Source organism: Rhamphochromis sp. 'chilingali' (genome assembly GCF_963969265.1).
Source record: "Rhamphochromis sp. 'chilingali' genome assembly, chromosome: 20".
In the NCBI taxonomy this organism is placed as follows: Eukaryota; Metazoa; Chordata; class Actinopteri; order Cichliformes; family Cichlidae; genus Rhamphochromis; species Rhamphochromis sp. 'chilingali'.
The window spans coordinates 8,976,946-8,998,839 of NC_137947.1; the positions used below are offsets into that span (position 1 = coordinate 8,976,946).

At 40.1% G+C, this 21,894-nt stretch overlaps 1 protein-coding gene and 1 long non-coding RNA gene across 2 annotated transcripts; one reads left to right on the forward strand and one right to left on the reverse strand.

The window, feature by feature from the left end:
* Positions 1-383: 383 nt before the first annotated feature.
* Positions 384-5,968, reverse strand: LOC308388584. The gene is made up of 3 exons (XR_013970137.1): positions 5,913-5,968; positions 909-943; positions 384-604 (listed from the first exon to the last, which is right to left on the reverse strand). It is a non-coding gene; the product is annotated as an uncharacterized lncRNA (long non-coding RNA).
* A 2,346-nt stretch (positions 5,969-8,314) lies between these two features.
* On the forward strand, positions 8,315-21,805 carry fhip2a (FHF complex subunit HOOK interacting protein 2). The gene is made up of 17 exons (XM_080869373.1): positions 8,315-8,582; positions 9,570-9,648; positions 10,171-10,340; positions 11,363-11,467; positions 11,571-11,693; positions 11,818-12,039; positions 12,149-12,345; positions 12,520-12,634; positions 12,793-12,869; positions 12,970-13,162; positions 13,540-13,703; positions 14,285-14,431; positions 14,512-14,602; positions 14,763-14,906; positions 16,178-16,318; positions 17,351-17,454; positions 17,541-21,805. The coding sequence occupies exons 1-17, from the start codon at positions 8,538-8,540 to the stop codon at positions 17,650-17,652; spliced, it is 2,229 nt and encodes a 742-aa protein (XP_080725499.1). The 5' UTR covers positions 8,315-8,537; the 3' UTR covers positions 17,653-21,805.
* Positions 21,806-21,894: the final 89 nt, after the last annotated feature.

Consider the following 21,894-nt stretch of genomic DNA (forward strand, 5'->3'; position numbering starts at 1 on the left):
TTTGCCACAACTACCCACACACTCGCAACTCAACACGCTTAGAAAAACAAGACTGCTGTCCCTGCGCAGCTGAAAATCAGTAGAGCACATAAAATGCATCACACACATTCGCACAGCCTCTGCTGTTTCTCCATCCTTATCAACGCATAACAAACACCCCCCCTCTCTTACCATCTAGTCCGAAACAGGAGGTGATTTTTTGGGCGTAGTTGCAGAGCCCATCGTAGCCAGGCTGCTGCCTCACTGTATTCCTCTCCCCCATCTCTACACACTCCCACACACACCGTCCCGTCCGGCAGTGCTTTCACTCCTTCCACTGCTCATCAATTATTCAGGCTTTTGCCAGGACACATGCATGCGCGCGCACGCCGACCCTCGGAATTCGCACGTACAGTACATAAACACACAAACACACTGGGAGAGAGAAAAGTGCTGAGGCAGAGGGTCGTGCCGTTGCAGCGTGAGCAGCCCTCTCCGATGGTCGGATGAGAAGGAGACATCAGATTGGGTTACTGCAGAACGGAGCCGTGCCTCCTTTTTCATCCACCACTGATCATCAAGATAACACTGCACCGAGACAGGTACGCTGTGCAGGATGTGCAAACTGGTCAAGGAAAGGGCGGGGCAAAGCAGGAAGTGGAGGAAAATCACAGATGCACTAAGGTTTATGAGGCACACTTTCTTTGTTCATAGTAACTTGAAGTCCTGCATAATGAAATTACTTTCAGGACAAATTAAGTTACCTATAATTTTTCAGGCCCACAAAATTCTTGTGACTTTCATTAGTGCACATGCACATAAACAGCATGTAATAAAACGTACAACTGAGTTTGCAAGTTACAAAAATACTTTGGAAAACAGGACGGCATTTCTTCACAGTGATAGTGATGAAAGAACAAAAACATTACCTCAGGCATGGGCGAAACTTCCCTTAACACCATGCCTTTGCTAGGAAAATGGGGGAAAAGTGCGGTGATTTATTGAAACATGTGTACGCATATATGGAAATAAAGTAAATGAGAAAAACAAAGAATTGGTACAATTTTAAAGAGCTTGAAATATGATCTCCTTTGTTCTCACACAGCCTGAACTCACTTACACTACAAAAAATAATTTTGTTACATAAGCAGACTGTAAAATGTTATATTTAATGGAATCTGGTCAAATTAAATTTACTTGATTGGTTTATACCAGGCACATTTTCCTCAATGATTAATTTTATTTGATTGATTGATTTAAATAAAAAAGCTTTGATTTTGATTTCAGTTGCATTTTACTCAAAATTATTGCTACATGTTTACTGAAGGCAAAGAATACTTTTTTTAGGAAGCATTCTTCTAATTTATTTAAGTAATCTTCAGGATTACGTGACTGGAGGCCAGTCCATGACTGATAGTGTTCCACTGTGTTTCTATCCAGGTACGCTTTTACTGCATTGGCACTTTGTTTATGATGGATCAGACAGTTTCCATGGTATGGTGGATCAAAATCAAAATGTTATTTTTCTGCTTTCATAATTCCATCAAATTTTGACAAAATCCCCAACACCACTGGCTGGAATGTAGCCCCAAACATGTGCCAACATGTAGCCCCAAACTAAAACATGTGTTTTAGAGACTCGTTGCTGTACCTCACTCCCAACATCTGTACATATGATGTAACAATGATTTGAACCAAAAATGTTCAAATTTGACCTGTTGCCACTAATTTCCAGTGCAGCTTTTGCATATTTGGCACACCTCAGGCTTTTCTCCCTGTTTCCCTTTCTTTAAAATGGCTTTTTGGCCGTGACAATTCAACTGAGATCATTTCTGTTGAGGCAGCAGATTAATCAGCTGAAGGGCCAGATGTATGTCTCTGGTCCTGCGTCAGCTTTTTGCTGGATTTTTTCTGATACTCTTCATCGGTCGTAGATAGCTTTGTAGGCCTACCATTTCTTCTTTTATGCTCCATTTGTCCAGCTGCCTCAAATTTTTTTTACGGAAACAATACTTTTTTTCAGCTAATATCATTCGCTGTAGCATTTTTCATAGATTCAGCAAGTTTTCTGTTATGTGTAGAAACAACATTGAATCTTTGCCATAAGTTAAGTGCATCTTTTATGCCTGGATGATTCACAGGTCAGTGTTAATAACTGCTTTATATTCTAGGGTCAATACAAAGCGTCTTGAGGTGACTGTTGCTGTGATTTGGCGCTATATAAATAAAACTGAACTGAAATGAATTGAATCAAAGTTTTAAGAGGTTTAATAAAAAATTTTTTTAAAAAAACACATTTGTCTGAAAATGTTCAGGTACAAGGACTGAGTGAAAACACACTCAGTGTCTAAAGAAAAACTTTCTTTGGACATTGGTTTCCTGAGAAAGTCTGGAGAACTATTACTCAAGACCACTTTGAAAAAGTGAGAGGACAGTCTGGCTCCTTAGAAGCAAAATATGAAGAAATGAGGGGTGGCCAAAACGTTTCCACAGTTAAATACATCCATAACTTTTTCACAAATCCCGCTAACATACTAACTAAAACGATCATTTAATCTGCTTGGTGGGTGTAATTAGACATTTAATTACATCCAACTGAAAAATTCTTTAGGAAAAAAGCACATATGAAGGATATTTTCAACACAATTTAAAGCTCTACAAAGCAGGAAACCACATATAAAATGCCAGCCTATACGACACCCGGGGTGTAGCTGAAAACATCATAGCCCCACATATTAAAGCTCAATAGTCCAACATGTTGTAAAGTAGCAAAGAACTGACAGCAAATATCCAGCACAAAAAAGTGATTATGCTAAGTAGCATAGCTGCTAGTTCGTTTCTTTTTTTACTTGATTTTTCCAATAATGTACTGTCGGTGGAGAAATTTGATATGCTCATCTCTCAAATACCACCACAATGTGACCTTGAACAATGCACTTAAGCCCCATTTGCTCTGGCTGAACTGCTCAATGGCCATTAATAGCAGACGCACACAGAGCAGCTCATAGGTACGACTGACCAGGATAATGGTTTTATGAAAAATAAATAAAAATTGAGTTAAGAGATTCTAGACAAAAGCAAAAGAGAGGACAGGAAATACGATGAGACTCAAAAGCCCAGAGAGAGCAGCACGCCCGCGAGGGTTAAGGTGGGGTGACTAATGGAAGGGCATCGCTACTACTGAGGTAAAAGCCGATGGCCTTGTGCTGATAACGGGGTGGGCGACTTCAAGGCTGAGAGCACAATAATAGCTTATACTCTCTGGACCACTGAAGGAGAGGCCTGTGATCATAAAGGGACACTGGCAGGAGAAAGTGTAGTAATTTGTGATGATTTTAAACTTCCTTTTTGCTCTTGGATGAAAATCAATCACCAAACGTGCTTCAGTTCTTTCCTGTATACAGTGAAATATTGATAATGACACCACTAGAGGTCTAAAACATGAACCGGGCAGACCATTAGACACTTCGTATTGACATCTCGAACATAAATCTCGAAGGAGAGTGGTCATTAGTTTAAATTACACACAATAGGGAACTGCAAGCAGCTGTTACAGTATTGCAGATTAGATTTTTAAAAATACTGTTAAAATTACTCTATATATATTGTGTCATAAGACATGAAAAGTAACAAATTCTCACAACTGAGAAACTGGAAATTTTTAGCTTTTTGCTTGAAAAGTGACTTTGCTGAAAGCGTTTAGCAAAATAGTTGCAAATAGTTTTCTGAAAAATTAGATAACACTTAAAATATGGCAAAAAAAATCTGTGGAAATATATTCTGATAGGCCTCAAGATATTGAAACATACGTGCAGATTCTCTACAAAGTAAAGAAAAAGAACGCAATCATATTATGATAGCTAACCATACCAATAATGGCATGTCACGTGATTTGATACAAACTTGTTACAAAGTAAAGAAATTTGTGGTTTGTCGATATTTTTTTTTTTTTGCTGTGATAATACTTCTTGGCAATAATTCTATTTAGTTTTCCTTAAATGTTGCCACATTTGTAAGAAAAATGCATTTGGGCAGCACCCATTAAAAATTTGCCAAACAGATGTGTGCCATTGACTCTTGTTTGGTATCGTTTATTGGATTGGATGATTGAAGTCTGAAGAAACAAGACAAACCCACCATTTAACAATTTATTCATCTAACAAACAGAGCCCTCTGCAGCATGTTGAGGAACCATGCAGAGCCACAACAGCCTGGCATCACCTCCTCATGGCTGGTCACACAGTCCTGTGGGATGGTGTCTTATTTTTCAACCGGCTTTTGTCACAAGTCAGCCAGTGTGGTTGTGTTGGTCACTCTGACATGAACAGCACGCCTATGCTGATCAAACAAGTGTTCAGTGGCCACTTCATTTTCAACTCCCAAATTCTGGTCGTGGTCTCTTATAAACCCCGCTTTGTGTGATGTGCATTATAATCTTGGAGGATAGAGTTCTCTAGAAATATGGTATTGTCCACTGGTTGCAGAATCTCGTCATCACCATCATACAGTACTTGGCCTTCCATTTGGAAATGGTACCAGGGCTCACCTGCTGCAACTTAGCTTTGCAGATGACGCAAGCCCTAACCAGATCTGTCAAACATGGCCTGTTTGGAGCAGACAACAACTGACCGCTCTACCAGGGTCCAAGCTCGCATGTGCAAGAGTCAAAAGGAGAATAAGCTGTTTGCCACTGACAAAGTGGCAAATTTTACATCAACTCTGCTGTTTCAACCCACAAATGCATTTTCCTTATAAATTGGAAGCATTTAAGGAGAAATAAACAGGCTTTCCAGGGGTATCAGGATTTTTTGCCAAGAAAGATTGTTACAACAAAAGAATAATCGTGTGTATTGTTTTATACTATCAAACATGTAATGTCAGATGACTTGATGTGACATATTGATGAAAAAGCTCTTGTTTGTGCCTGATTTATCCACATATTAGTAACCTCATGTTTGTCTAAACAGCACGGAGATGACTGGCATATACAACCATAGGATGTAGGATGCAATTAATTCCCAGGAATGGTGATTGGCTGTTTGCAGGAGCTTAAGTGTGCTAATCACATCTATGTACCACAGGGGCACTTTTTAAGCAGTGGGCTCTTAGCTTCATCGATCTCCACCAGCAGATACAGTAGTCCACATCGGTAATGGGAGGGAGTTCAAAGCTTTCTTGCTATACAAGGCTCTGTCATATAGAGTCTGGAGGGGAGATATCTGCTGAATAGTCAGCTTCTTTAGAAAAAAAAAACAAAAAACGATGCTGTTTTACCCACTAAATGGATCAGACTGATCATAATGAACCAAACTACAGATTTAATATGATAACCCTGATGCCATGTTTAGCTTTTTATTCAGCTCTGGTCAGTCAGACCATCTGATCACAGCTATAGCAGGAACAGCTGGATGCTGTGCCTGAGCGCAAGGTCACCTGACAGAAATCCAAGACAGCACAAAAGCCTGTGGAAACAAGCTCCTCTTATCCACCTGCCTGAACTGTTTGCTCATACTCAGCCAAAAAATGTCAATCTTGCAAAAACATCTGGACAACTCAGACTGCAAGGAATTATAGTTTGTATTTAGCATGCATTTTCTAAAATAATAATAATAAAATAAATAAAAGGAACTTTCTATCACCTGATCTCACCGGTTAATCCTTACCAAATGATGATTATCAAACGCCTGCTGTTGACTGACTATTCTCCACCAACAGCCAGCAGGTTTGAACTAATGACACGCACCTCCCTGATTAAAGGAGCAATCACAGAGCAATCACAGAGCTGCTTGTCATTTTTTAAGGCTTAGATCTATCTTTAGGTTTTATGGAGAGCAACGAAGTAAGTTGTAGGCTATTAAAAAAAAGAAAAAAGGGAGAAAGACTGCAGCGGTGGAAGCTGTAGTTTCAGCTATGCACCGGTGTAACCTACTTACAATATCAGTGTCATTACCGCAGCCCGATCCTCCGTAAGACGGTGCAGCGGGACTCCCTTCTCCATCTCACCCATCCTCGAACCGAGATCCCCTCCTCCTCCACCACCTCCTCCAACATCAAGAGACTTTCCCCCCTCTGTATGTACTGTTATGAAGGCTTCTGCGGCAAAAGATACTCACCTCTAGCAGACATGCCCGGTAGGTAGAGTCTCTTCTTTCTTTGCCGAAATGAACGGGAGAAGATGGCCCGGTGCAGCTGTGCAGAAGGTTGACAGTGTGATATTTCTGATGCTTTAAGTTTGAGCCTGTCATTTATTGGGATTGAGCGCAAGGACACACATACAGCCTGCGATTTGGTGGACTAGACTAGAACGAGCGGTGAAGAGGCACTTTCCAGCGACAGGGCGTGTCCTGGATCAGGCAGCATCCCTTTTCCCCCCCTCTCTTATTTTCCAACAAGTTTGTGCCCATATTTGAACCTAATATCATGGAATTATTAAGGAATAAATTAAATCATGCTTGAAATTCCTTGCCTGCAGCTGCTGTCGGCTCACCTAAACGTTAAACCGGGTATAGCCTACTTTCTGCCGGGGATGACTGTGCTGTTCTGGACGTGAGTTGGTCTAAATCATAAAGTTGACAGGCACTCAGGAGATGTGACTGTTGTTTCCCCCCCTGTTTTCCCATTAATATGACTACTTCTCTGGCAAACTCCTCCCTCACGTGACCTCCTAAACTTTACTCTTAAAGTGACACTTTAAGCAAGCATATAAACTCTGTCCTGCAGCGGAAAAAACGCCTAATTTCAAAATGGGAAATCAGTGCATTATCAGGGAGAGTATTTATAGTTATTAATTAACACTTCACTTGAGCTTATCGGTGGCTAAACCTGTGCCACTGAATATATGAAGCGAACATGTTTAACTGAATGTTGATCTCGGTTTGTTATTGAATTTATTGGTTTATAACTCAATTAGTATGCCTTGATAGTTGTCAACCATCAGAAGGGCTTGTTTAGTGCTCTCACGCCCCCTGGTGGTTGTCTCCATAACAAGCGTTTGGCGAAGGAAGTGCCACCGTGTCCAAAGTGAGCCTACGTTAACTCGCTGTAGTAGTGATGGGTCGTTCGCGAACGAAATGGCTCTTAGAGCCGACTCTTTGACGTGAACGACGCGACCCGGCTCCTTATCGCGAGCCGTCACGTGGTTTTTTTTTTTTTTTTTCTCTCAGCCTCTCTCTCGCACTTTTTTTCCGCTTCACTCTGCACGCGAGCCTTGTGCTTTACGCTGGGCAGAGGGGGGAGGGGCGGTAGTTACACTCAGTAGCACAGGAACAGAGCCAGAGAGAGAGAAAGAGAGGCAGGGACAACAACATTAGAAAGGTATAGTAATCATCCACAACTATTTTCGGTTGCAGATGATAAAGGATTGAGAAAGTTTATTCATGCGGGCCCATATGACAGAGAATATGCATGTTCTTTTAGTTTTCATATTATAATTTATATTTAATTGTGTTGTGATTTGCAGTGTTTTGTGTTCTTTTCACTTTAAATTTGTGAAAGGAAAAAGCTGAAAATTTAAATAGTTAAAACTTGAAATGTGAATAGTTGATTTTTATATTATATGATTTATTTATTACATTTTATGTGGAGTGAATAAATAAAAGTATATTTACGGTGGCCCCTAGAGACAAAGCACATACAAACTTCAAATCACGTACGAACTCTGAAGCATGTACAAACTCCAAAACATGTAAAAACACGTACAAACTCCAAAACACGTAAAAACTCCAAAACACGTAAAAACTCCAAAACACGTAAAAACACGTACAAACTCCGAAGCACGTAAAAACTCAGAAGCATATAAAAACTCAGAAGCACATAAAAACTCAAAACACGTACAAAAGACAACAGAAGTGCTCCAGGATGCTGGGCGCAGTGTTCAGCCTTTGTTATCTTGTGGCTACACAAGCCAGCAAGTACCAACGACCGGATTTGGTGTGTCGTAGTAACAGGTAAATGAACTTTTTTTTAAATTATTTGAATATATATATGAGTGCCTGTGTATAAATACACAAACAATACACACATGCTTTCAATTGTGTAATTTAAGTGATCTAGTAGCTCTGCTTTGGAAGTTCAGTTCATGCTAGAAATGTGTTTTGGAGTTTGTACGTGTTTTGTCTCTAGGGGCCACCGCATATATTTATATATAAACATATATAAATAAAACCACTTGTTTTTATGTTAGTAATTCCTTTTGTGCATAATTTTATATTATTGTTAATAATAAATTAATTAAAGCAACAAAACAACCTGAAGAGTCGGTTCGGAGCCGAAAGAGCCGGCTCTTTTTAGTGAGCCGAACCGAAAGAGCCGGATCTCTAAAAAGAGCCGAAAATCCCATCACTACTCTGTAGACGTCTTGTTTACAGTACCTGTGCCAGGCCTGTAAAGTCCTGTTGTCGACAACGAGCTACGTGTTTTATTGCTTACATTTTTTTCTTTCGTTACAAGGGTCATTGTATGAAACCTCCAATCTGGATCGAGGTAGTAGCAATAGGAAGAAGAAGATAGAGGAATTCTCTAGGTCTTCTCGAGAGAAACTAGTCCAGTCGAAGAACAAAATGTTCTCCAAATTTACGTCCATTCTCCAGCACGCTGTAGAAGCGGTAAGTTTTTAACCGATGTTGATTTTATTTGTTGCCTGGCTTTTGTGTTACGTCTTTCTTTTGTTTTCCAGACACCATATATCACTACGCCAAACAAGGCTATCGTAGCTAATTGTTAAGCTAACCAATTAGCTTCGGCTAACGTTAGCGCTTTGTGTTTTTGTTGTCAGTTTGCTCATTCTGGTTACCTATGAATGTGCCTGAGTATGTGCCATGACAAAGTACTAAGTAGCCTTTTTTGTAATTGCAGCATGTCATCTGTCTGCATATAGCTTGGTAAACTGAGCTTGATAGATGCCGAGTTAGCTTATAATACCACCGAGATGCTAAGCTAACATTGTAGCTAGCTATCCCGTTTCAAACAGAAGGCTCTCGTCTTCAGGAGTGGTGTCAGAATAATTGGGTAACCGTGTTTGATATTGCGCAAACGCCTTAACGTTAATACCAAAGGGAACATGTGTGAGTTGTCCTCCTCAGCAGTATTTAAGAACTCAGTATTAGCATGCTATCACGCCAGGCAGACAACTAGCTAGAAACCAGTAATAACGTGTCTCAGCTCTGTTTTCCAGCTGTTTGAAACCACGCACAATACAGGCAACTCAAAGTGAATAACTCTGACTTCAAATGCGGTCAGACTATCAATCCACTTCTAAATAGCACTTACTGAGTAAACGTCCAAAATCAACTTACAACTCTGGGACATACTGTTATATTTGTTTATGTATTTTAAGTAGATTTCAAATAGTAAAACTCTCATGTTACCTGACAACGAAATCGTTTACGCTATTATAAATGTTTTTGCAAACTGCTGGGCTTGAAATGCGATCACATCACAATCAAGGTGTCTTGTAGCTGCACATGAGAACCATTTAGCACGAGAATATATTAATGTCTCTGTTTGAAAGTGAGTGATATATGTAGAAATGTAATTATAATCATTAGTCTCTCGATTATCATAAGCTCATCTTTTCAAAATTTCTTTTTCAGCTTGCCCCTTCGCTGCCATTACAGGAAGACTTTGTCTATCACTGGAAGGCCATTACACATTATTACATTGAGACTTCTGGTAAGGACTGTCTGAAACAATAAGTTAGAATCTATATCTTGACATCCACACAGATTCATGTAGTGATTTTTTTTTTTTTGGGGGGGGGGAATCTTGTCACAAGTAGCTTTGTTTGGTTTTGCCTGATGTTCTTATGTTTGATGCTGTCATTTACTGCACCAATCTAATATCGGTGCGCATGTTAGAAGCTCCCCACTCTGTGAAAAGAAGATTAAATGGAAAAACTTTACTGTGCAGTCAAATGTAATATTGGCTGCCATCAAAATGAACTAATACTGTCCACACCACTGTCCACAATTGATGATCAAACTTTCCTAATTATGCAGTGTGTCAGAAAGATGACTGACATATTTTATAAATGTAACTACAAATGTGTTATGTTGTTACTAGCTGTGCTTCTGTATGTGAACAAAAAATGTGAAAAACAAATGAAGCTGTTGCATGGACTGCTAAAGATTGGTAAGGCATTTTCCCCTCATGTTTTTAATATTTCTCATATCTTTCTATGAATTTGCTTGTTAGATGACAAAGCGCCAGTTACAGACACCAACATCCCATCCCACCTGGAACAGATGCTGGACATCCTGACCCAGGAGGAAGCCGAAAGGGAGTCTGGAGAGACAGGACCCTGCATGGAGTATCTCTTACACCATAAGATCCTGGAGACTCTCTACACCTTGGGCAAGGCAGATGTAAGGCACTCATGCTTTTGCTGACTACATACAGGAAAGTAAACATAGAGTCCTAATATTGACACTATGACTATTTTTGTTATAATGAGTTGATGATTGTAATTCTCTCACTGATAAATTAAAAAACTTCAGCGAGAAAGTAGCAGGAAATGTACAGGTGGAGTTGAAAGTACAGGCCAGTTAAAATAGTTGATGGCTGCGTTAGCACAGCATTTGGCTACATTTCTAGTGAGGTGGAGGTCAGGTTATGTTGAAGGGTTTCAAAGGTGTTTGCTGTTACGAAATAGCTGTGGTAAAGATATGCTGCTAAACTATAAATATCCAGTTATTTTGGTTGTTCAATAGTCTGTTTGATTATTGTTCCTAAATATATGATAAGCAGTTTTTTTTTCTCTTCACTTAAAAAAAAATATCTAAGCTTAAGGATTTTTTCACTTTCCAGCTCTAACGATTAGTCCATAAACATTGAAGAGTGCAAAGGACAATTTGCAAGGCTTTAGTTGCTGGAGGTGAACATAAAACTCCCGAAAATTGCAGAGCAAGTTTCATGTCCTTCATTCAGACTGACATGTTTTTGTTGTAAAATACAAATTTACAGTAAATCCTTACTGCCGTGAAGACAGTGTCAGTGACTGGTCAGATTAACAAGAAACAACTGTCACAATATAGACGCCCATTTAAGTAACCTGACTGTCAAAACTAGTGTGCAGCACATAAATAGGCCTGTTCTGTCAGTGTTGTGTCAACGTCTGAATGAAGCTGTGGGAAACAGTCAAGGTTAAAGCTTTCTGTGTCTGGATGTCATTATGCTGTCACTGTCACAGACTGATGGAGCCAGAATTGGTCTGTTTTCTATGTGTGTAAATAGCAGTATTGTTGAATAGCAAGGTTGTGATTTAAATTGTGAGCACTGGGTCTATGGAGGTTGGTGTAGGCTGACACTTTCTGTCACGAGTAGTAACAGTAAATACAAAAACTGTCACTGGCATCATGAAGTTCAATAAATGGTGTTTTCCCACCAGTGTCCTCCTGGAATGAAGCAGCAGGTGCTCACCTTCTACACAAAGCTGCTGGCACATATTCGACAGCCCCTCCTGCCACACATCAACGTCCACAGACCTGTACAGGTGAGAAGTGCTGCAGTCTGGATTTCCTAAAAATATTCTGCTAACTGACACATTATGTAACTTGCTTGGATCTTGTTTTGTGACTGTGACGTGACCCTGTCAGAAACTGATCCGTCTGTGCGGTGAGGTGCTTGCTGCTCCTACAGAAAATGAAGAGATCCAGTTCCTTTGTATAGTCTGTGCCAAACTGAAGCAGGACCCTTATCTCGTCAACTTCTTCTTAGAGGTAGGCTGCTAGGGCACCAGAGATCTGCACAATTGGGGAAATATTTCACAAGCAAATATTTCTTCTTTTTTTTTTTAAGCACATCATTCAGAGAGTATGTCTTATCCTTGACGTTGTTTGTTAGAATAAGTCAAAGAGACCTGAGATAAAGAGCCCTGTGGCAACAGAAGGGGGGAAGGAAAACGCCTTGTCTCCAGACACTGGTCAGTCTCTGGCACAGGAACAAGCTGACCACCAAGATGAACCACAGGCTGCAGCTGCTGTCTCCACATCCAGTCCAACAAGTAACAATAACAGCAACAACTACAATCTGGTCACCTCCCTGCTCAACCTCACAAAGAGTCCTGTAAGTGTTCCCTGTATGAAGATGATTTATTTATGTATGTAAAGTCTTTCTCTTTTGAAGCTCTCAGTTTGAAATCATGAGCTGTGTCATATATTTTTCCTGTCCACAGGATGGCAGGATTGTGGTGAAGGCTTGTGAGGGCCTGATGCTGCTGGTCAGTTTACCAGAGCCTGCTGCTGCCAAGTGTTTGACTGAAAACACAGAGCTCTGTGAGCTTCTCACCGACAGGCTGGTCTCCTTTTATAAAGCCCTGCCACAGTCCATGGACCCCTTGGACATTGAGACTGTAGAGTCGGTCAACTGGGGGTAAATTTCTCAGTAAAACTTCATACTAAATAAAGTGACTCATAAATACTTATCTGCAGATCTGATTATTCCTGAAATAGTGTGCTCTGCTGAATACTATTTTTAGTGGTTTTATTATTTGATTTATTTGAATCCGTCCTTTAATACCTGTATTTTTTCTTCTCCCTCCTTTAGTCTAGATGTATATAACCTGAAGGAGGATGCTGCTGTCTTCACAGGGAAGAGGGCTCTCATCTCCTTCTTGTCCTGGCTTGATTACTGTGATCAGCTCATCAAGGAAGCACAGAAGGTTCTTACCCAGTGCTGACTCACTGTATTTTGATGACTCATATCATGAACAGACAGAATAAAAGAGTCTTTCCAAGGAAGTTTTTTTTTTTTTTTTAATAAATTAAATACACAAAAGGCTGAACAACATTTTTTTGTCTTGTCTTCACTGTCTTGCAGTCAGCAGCTGCAGTGATGGCAAAAGCAGTGAGAGAAAGATTCTTTGTTTCTGTGATGGAACCACAGCTTATGCAGACGTGAGGCCCTCTTTGAAACATCAATCATCATGTTTGTGGTCCTGTCAGTGTGCTACAGGCGTTGTCATGACTGCTGCTGTGGGTTTGTGCATTCATGTAGGTCTGAGGTTGGCATCCTGACCTCGACAGCTCTGCTGAACAGAATCATAAGGCAGGTGACATCGGAGGCTCTGCTGCAGGAGATGGTTTACTTCCTGCTGGGAGAGGAGAGAGAACCCGAGACTTCAGCTACAATCGCTCAGAATCCACTTAGACACAGACTCATCGAGCACTGTGATCACCTGTCAGATGAGGTTATTATACTGCATGCATCTTTACCACTATTTATTTCTGCAAACCCAACTCATTCAGGCCTTAATATTACACTTTTTTTATACTGAATTGTAGCTAATATCTTTAAAAAGCATAAATGGCCATCTGCCTTTCAAGGACTCTGAGTTCCAGCGAAACATATGATTAACCCAAAGCCCATGAATTTTAATTAGTATCTGTAAGAGCCATTGTAGTCTTTTTCATCAAACAAAAGGCAGCTGAATCATCTGTTTGATTCTTCAGCAGTCGCTGCCTACTTTTCTGTTAGTGAGAAAACACTTAACTAGCTTAACTGCTTTTGCACTCTTTGCACTTATTGAATGAGAAGAGCCTTACTCCTTTCTTTGTCCCACCTCAGATCAGCATCATGACCCTGCGGCTATTTGAGCAGTTAATCCAGAAGCCCAACCAGCACATCCTCCACAACTTGGTGCTGCGCAGCCTGGAGGAGAGGAATTACCTGGAGAATAAACCACAGGAAGAGCGGGAGCCGCTCGAAAATGGCCAGCCTCATGATGCTGTGTAAGGACCCCCTTATGACCTTTAACCTCCCCTGAGCTGCTGGAAGTTGAAGATCCTCTGCACAAATGCAACAATTTTGAAATAAAACCAATGCATGAAGTAGCTGTGTTTTCAAGATATCTTATTACTTCTCATGCATAATTAGTGTGTGTTTTAATTGGTCAAATTCCTCTGAGCCTTGATTATGTAGGCTCACAAAAATGCAACTCGGCTAATTATTTACATAAATCAAGGCTGTGTGAGACTGAAACATAATGAGAAATAATTTGCATGTTTCTTCTTGTGCACAGTAATGAAAATCTCAATTAAGACGAACTCTCATGAGAGCTTCTTTCACTTGGTAATTGATTGTTTTTCATTCAGTAGCATTCAGTTGCTTGATGCATTAGTGTTATAATATATTTTCTCAAATAATCAATTTGAAGCCTTGAAGGACTTCAGTCTCACTGACAAATTATACAAAGCTCCAAGCTGCCACAGACACACAAAGGGCCATAAAATACTGTGATGCAGATGTGGGTTTTCTCAAATGCGCAGGGATCTGAGGCAAATCACTTTATGAATAAATGTTTTCTCTACAGAGATCTTGAGGAGGATCCACTGTTTGGTGATGACCTTTCTCCAGAGAGGAAGCTGTCTGGGTCTGACTGGCTCAGCACTTCTCCACCACAAAGTCCTGACCATTCAAAGTCTGAGGGGAAAACAGAAGTCCACAAGATCGTGAACAGGTGCGCAGTTTGTTCATGGTGATGCACCGTGCATCGCTCAGCTCAGCTCAGTTCTCACTGTTAAACTCTGTCACCTGCAGTTTCCTGTGTCTGGTCCCCGATGAGGCCAAGTCATCATATCACGTTGAAGGCACAGGATACGACACCTACCTCAGAGATGCACACAGACAGGTGAGAGTGCTGTAGGTTACTGTAAAGCTTGTGACACACTGGACAACAAATAGAGAAAAATCTGTCACAGTGCTCTCTGGGACTGTTTTGATCCCCTGACAGTGCTGCAGCAGCTCATTCTGTATTGCTGCTTATTATTTTTCTTCTTTGTTATTCTCAGTTCAGGGACTATTGTGGCATCTGCCAGCGGTGGGATTGGAGGGGAAATCCAAAGCCTTTTGAGAAGTGTAACTTGGACATCCCGTTCTTTGAGGGCCACTTCCTTAAGGTTCTCTTCGACAGGATGGGTCGCATCCTAGATCAAGTGAGTGTAATCTGTACTGCAGTATTTTCATAATTCAGATCAAGTGCTTGCTGTAGTGTTGATATATGCATTAATTCCTTCTTACTCCTCCGTTCCAGTAAAGCAAGAGAAGGTTAAAAAAAAAAAAAGTTCAACTTTAGTTCTAATTAAATAAGTAGTGTAAATACAGCTGTCGAGTGAGATCCGCACAAATTAAAATGAAACTAGTTGATTATTCAAACTGATTTAATGTTCCCACACTTCCAACAGTTATTAGATTTGCTGCTGTCAGAAAAAAATGAAACACTGCTGCTTGCAGTTTACTGTGAGTGATGCCTCTCATGTTGGGCTTACAGAGATTACAGAGATTTTCTATTTTGTTTGCTTAATAATGACCACTGAAAGCCAGAACTTTACGGTCATTGTGAAGATGACTAATAAAGATTCAAAGGAAATATTCACTCTTTGGAACATGGGTTTGTTTCAAATCAACACGGCCCTTCTGCTCACCAGTGTCCAATTTACATTAAACTTTTAATAATATGAAATTGTAGCGTCACTTTAAATACTTTTCATGATATGTAATTTTGTTTATTTTCAAAAATGGTCTGTCGACCCACTTTGAGAAAAAATATTAAAGACAAAATCATGATAATTTCCTTGCCCTTTCTTACCATCAGAATTAATCAGAATCTGTAATCTGGCACAGATACATTAAAAAGATGTCAGATAATTGACTAGTAAAAATATGAAACAAAATCTTATATTTGAGTACACACCGATAAAAAACTTCACAGTGCAAAAGACAACTAGTGAAAAATTCTCTGTGATATATAGTTGAATTTCACACTGTAAAATAAAGCGTGCACTTGAGTTTCAACAGCAAATTCTGAGTTATAAAAATGAATAAAACGTGATTTTCATGCTGGGTTGAGCAAATATAACAAGCTGTACCACAGAAACAACAATAAAATAAATTAGCTTCACATATCAAATACTTTTGAAGATTTAAAAGTTTACAGCACGTCGTATATATGTTCGGACCTAAAACTGTGACATTGTTGTTGCGAATCGGAGATGCTCAAGCAGAACATGAATGAACAGAATGACTCAAGTAGAGTTTGGAGCGTATTTAGGAAATCAAAACTAAAAGCTGTCAGTCAGTCGGTTACGTAAATAAACTCTCACTTTGTGTTGTTTTCATGTTGTTACTTATTGTGAAGGAAAATTTTCAAAACTCTTGATCAGATCATTTTAATTTATTTAAATCTTCTTGCCTCTCTGTCCTCCAGCCCTATGATGTCAACCTGCAGGTGACTGCCGTGCTGTCCAAACTGTCTTTGTTGCCACACCCTCACTTGAATGAATACCTGCTGGACCCCTATATCAACCTGGCCCCTGGATGCAGGTCCCTGTTCTCTGTCATCGTCAGGGTAAGGTGCCCATCTTGATTGTGCTACAGCTGCAACTTGCAATCTTGTTTCCTTTTAAAGTAGTTGACCAGGATGTGACCGCTCGAGTCATTTGTTGTCTTCAAAGGAATTTTGATGCACAAGACGGCGATTAGATGGACTCGGTCTGCTGTCACTTTGGGAATTAATGGGATTGAGTCGGCAATTACATGCAATCTGTTTGTGAAAATACGATGATTAACTGCGATTAATCGGTGAAAATATTTCTCAAATATTGACATAGTTGCTGCAAAATCACAAAGATGTTTGGCAAAATTGCTTTTATAAACATAACCAGTTGGAAACCAGTTCAGTCGAGTCCCCTATTGCAAGGAGGCATGTCTCAGATGAGAGGATTGTTGGAAACATGTTGTCAGTCTGTCTGGGAGTGACTGGACTCAGCTCGAGTCAGATTGTTTGGAGACAGTTTGCCTCCCAGTAGTTGCCCTGTACAAAAAATAAAAAGTGGTCACTGCAGCTGCTTGGAGTTGGATCCCAAATGCAAAACGATTTCAGTGCAACCCCTGGGCAACTAGCAATGTTTCTGGTTGCAAGGAGGTAGCTGTCCTCTTTTCATTCTAGTGTGACTGATCCATTAGAGTGTAATTATCTTATCCATCATTGATAGGAGACACTTCGTTGCCCAGAGCTCAAAGCCCAACTTTAATTTGTGTGCTGGGAGATTTATTACTTTTCTTGATTGATTAGTGCTGCTGCGTGCCATTTTGAATCTGGCTTCATGGTAATCTTGCTCACCCTGCTTCTTACCGGCTACAACACCAACTCGTTTTATTGTGGGAGTCAGTTCAAATCCATGAAATCTGAAGTGGAACACAATGTAAAAGTAGTTTTAGATAGTAGTAGATGTGATTTACTGCTGTTGCTCAAATTAGCTGCTGTGTTTTTGTAATTGCTCTGCATTCGTGTGTGTGTGTGTGTGTGTGTGTGTGTGTGTGTGTGTGTGTGTGTGTGTGTGTGTGTGTGTGTGTGTGTGTGTGTGTGTGTGTGTGTTAGGTGGTTGGAGATCTCATGTTGAGGATTCACCGTATCCCAGACTTCACACCCAAACTCTTGCTTGTGAGGAAGAGATTATTAGGCATGGAGCCAGAGGGCATCACGTACGTACTTCCACATGATTCTGGGTCGTATGTTCTGAGGTGACTTTCAGGGGATATTCTCACCTTTCTGTTTGCCCTCCCTTTAGTATCGACCACATGACCTTGCTGGAGGGGGTGATTGTGCTGGAGGAGTTCTGCAAAGAGTTGGCAGCCATCGCCTTCGTCAAATACCACGCAGCTGCCTCGTCCTCGCCGTAATCGTCCTGCTGTTCGTCCATCTGCCTCGACCGGGCAGACAGGTCAGGATGGAACTGGGCTATTGGAGGTGCCGTAGTACCGGTGGCACAGGGTCGGCAAAATATTACCACTAACTGTTCATCTCTGTCAGACTGTTAAAGCCCACACCGACGGGTGTCATCACTCCCCTTCCTCTGACCTCTCGGGCTTCACTATAAAACTGTCTCAGTCTTGTTTTTGAGCACAGACAGACACTGTCCAGCCAGCAGAGGAATAAGAGGAGGAGAGAGGTTGGGGTGCAGAGAAATGTTCACTGGACTCTTTTGAGCCTCTGCAAATTTTCTCACAGCCCCATCCTTCCATCTTTGTTTTTCACCTGCCAAAAGATGACAGCCCTGTAATTTACTACATCAAGGACGAAAGATGTTTGTGTATTTATTTTCTGTCCCATTACCACCCATCTGTAAATGTCATTGCCTTAGTGTGGACTCACACCTTTCAGTTAAAGAAAACTGTTTCCTTTTGAAACATTTTTTTTAATCTTTACCCCTCACATCGTTGTCTGTTTGAAGACAAGCAGAATCATCATGTGCGTATATGTACCTGTAGTTACATCTAAAGAGCTGTAGTGTTTGAAGATGCTGCGCTCGTGTTTTAAATGCCAAGTCATCGTATTTATTTGTCTGCTTTCAGGTTGCCTTTTTTTTAACTAATGTAAACAGTCTGTGTAATGACTGACTGAGAGGATCCTCTTTAGTGTTCATTTTCTTTCCTCAGTTTGTAAGTGCTTCGCTCTGAAAGCTCATCTGTAATCACCGTCATCCAAAGATATCACCATCCGTCGCTTTTTGTTAAATGAAAATGGTGAATTTGCAAATTCTGCCAATTTGCACATGGACCTTCATTGCACTTGTTACATTATAAGTTCATTGGTTTGTCGAGACGTCTTTGTGCAGACTGCGTATCCAGTGTTGGAATTTTCATACACCAGTGTTTGATATATTTTAAGACATGCTTGTTTTATTTGTGTTTGCACGCTTTCTCTATAATTATCGATTAATTTATTTGATCCATTCAAGGGAAAACATGGCGAAACCAACCCTATTGATTTTATTTATCAGTCGTAAATAGGACTTGGGGCATGCAACACAATGTTTTTCTTCCTTTTGTTGGCTTATTACATTTAAAACTTTATTTTGGGTTGTTTGCATCTACAAGTTGTAAACAGTTGAACCACATTTGGATTTCAACTTTTCCTTTTTTTTTTGTCCAATGATTCCCAAGAACCACGGTAAATTAGATTGGAGGAAACCCTTTAAAAGGAGTCCTGTTTTCAGTTAGGAAACTGTTGGAGTAGTTGTAGGAGCTCTGAGCTCCTTCAAAGGTTATCATGACTTCCTACAATGTGTTGCGTTTACTTGCAGTGTTACTTTTATATCCAAATCTTGAATGGCAAGGAAATGTACTCGGTGCTGTGTATTGTTGGGGCGGATTATGTGGTCGTACGTTGTGCGGATCTCTCGGGACGTGAAATTAAGCGTCTCGGCTCACAGATCAATTATGAATTACAAAAAGGATTTGAATTAGTCTGTATCAATATGCTACTTAATGTAACTTTTGTTGCTTGTGTGTTCCCAGTGTGAATGTTTCCGTTCTATGGGATGGTCTTTGAGCACTGAGTTTGATTTAGTTGCGTAACTTTGCTGTGGAGAATCATTCATTGAAGCCATGACTCGCTGGTCTTGATCCTTTGTTTTTGCACCCATTTCCTCCTGGCCCCACCTCGAAACCATCACTTAAGCTACATTATGCAATTGCTTGCAATGAATCAAATTTGCACATCGTCTTCATCAATGTTTTTAATATATATTTACACATCAAAAAGCTTTTTTTCTCTTTCTTTTAAATATTTTGTTGCGTGAACCAAAAAAAGAAAAGTCGAGGATGTCAGGAGAGTAACATTTCTACTTTAATTTTAAACCTTTGTTTTTGAACCTGTCAATTGTTCACACTTTTTTTAAATCAACCGTGTTTCCAACCTTTTCTGTATAGTTGTATATTGTAAGTGTACACTAGCAATAGATATACTAGCTGGTGTAAATGCATGCTTCTACATTATTTTTTAAAGGCAGTCCAGCCATCTGTGACGATTTCTCTGCTGTCAGCACTTTGGTCTTTGGAAATAAGACGCCTTACTTCACACTGTGGGTTTCTGAGGGCTCCTGGAATCAGTGTGGAAGGGGGTTTCTGCTTCTTTGCAGTCTGTTGTAATCTTACTATGCTTCTCTTATGTTATGTGGGCTTGTTTTGGTTTGTGAAGATATACAGGACTCTGTGTAGTCAAAACTCTGATGCCAGTTAATTTCATGTCTTGTCATCTTAGACCAATCACTGTATCATGTTGATCACTGCTCATCTCTTAAATAGGAAGAGTCTTCTACTTCCATCTCATTGGGGTTTCATTCTGTGATTGTGCGATGGCTAATTTAAACAGGAAAAGGTGCACGCTCGCGCCTCCCAATGCTTCAGAATACCGAGAAGCAATCACTGCAGTATTGTGCGCACTCAGAGGCATCGGATTTATTCCTCATCAGCTGTCTTCATCACTGCTCTTATACACACAAAAGGTTTCATTCAGGACAATATGGTTTTGACATTCTCCGTCCCAATTAAAAAAAAACAAAAAGTTCCTCAGCAGGAGATGTGGTCATTCTTTGAACAGTTCGTTGTGTTTCATCTTGTTTTATTACAAAAGTTCTGTACAGTGAAACAAAAACACACAAAATAACCATTTTCTTTCAAACCACAAATTCTATTCAGTAATCCCCTTTCAAAGTAAGATTTCCAATGTGAGAACTGAATGCCCGCAACATGTAATTTTCCTATGCAAACAGCCCTGTAGGACGACATGAATAGAGCAGAGAAACCATCGGGTGTGAAAATGACCTCGCTTGCCAGCGAATAGCTGAACAGAAGTGGGCATGGGAACTTTAGCTTCTGTCAAATTCTCTTTGGCTTCAAGCCTGCCATGCTCAGTCGTCCAACTAATTCTGCAGAAATGAGTGAATAATCTCACTCTCGGGGCACAGCAATGGATTGTATGACAGGTCCAAAGTCATGTGAGGTGGTTGGAAATAAGTAAAGCTCCCTTTTTGCTGTGCATTCACTTTTTTTTTTTTTTTAAATCAGCCATGGAAGAGGAGAGGCACTATGGTGCAGAAAGAAGGCTCTCAGTCTAATGACTCATTCTTAATGATTGTTGAGGTACATACTGAGATTGCAGTCAAACAGGGTCTTACACTTCTAGCTGAAGGGAGTATAACATAAAGCACCTGAAGTCACTTTGCCAAATTAAGAGATCCTCATTCTTAGAAAAATAATTCTAGTCATCACTTGAGCAACAGTGCTGTGATTGTGTGCTGAAGAGCAATGCAACGTCTGTACAGTGCGATTACCTGCTCTTGTTAAAACCAGACTTTGGTGCCCGGTGCCTTGATGCGGCTTTATTAGCATCATTACAGTTAACAGATGCTAATCGGCACTCTGCTTTGACGAGTCAGTCTTTCAAATATGGTGGCATTACAAAAATAAGTGAACAATCTCCATCTAATGTCACTTAAATATTCCTTTATGTCTCTAGGCGTGAACACAAAATGTAAAAATAATAAAAAAAAATACAGATTTGTGACAAAGGAAACTTGTTTCCACTGGATTGTCATAGTTTAAATAACTTCTGCACTGGAAGTGCCAGGTTCGGCTTCATTTGGAAACCTCACATGTGAAACTGATGTAATACCAAATGGAAAATTTCCCAGCCCCACCCTCGCTCAAAAAAAGGATGTGGAGAGTAAATGAAAATGATGATGTACTTTGTGACCCAGCTACCTGGAGTCTGAAGGACAGTCCTGCAAATATCACAAAAGGAAAAAAAAACGTCCAAAAAACATCCAGGTTTCTTTCTCCATCTTGTAGTGAAAACTCCCAACAGCGTGACAGTATATACCAGCAAATGATGGTACATTAAATTAATTTACACTGACATGTAAATAATTCTTTTTCTTTATCCAAATCAATTTCATGTACATACAAAAACCACTACGTTAAAAAACCAAAACAAAAAACAAAACAACTACATGCCGCTGCACAAAATTAACCAGGATAAAAATACAAATCATCAATTAAAAAAAAAAATAAAATATGTACATTTCCAAATCGATTTTATTTTTTAAGTCGATAAGCATCTCCCCGCCCATTTACAAACCT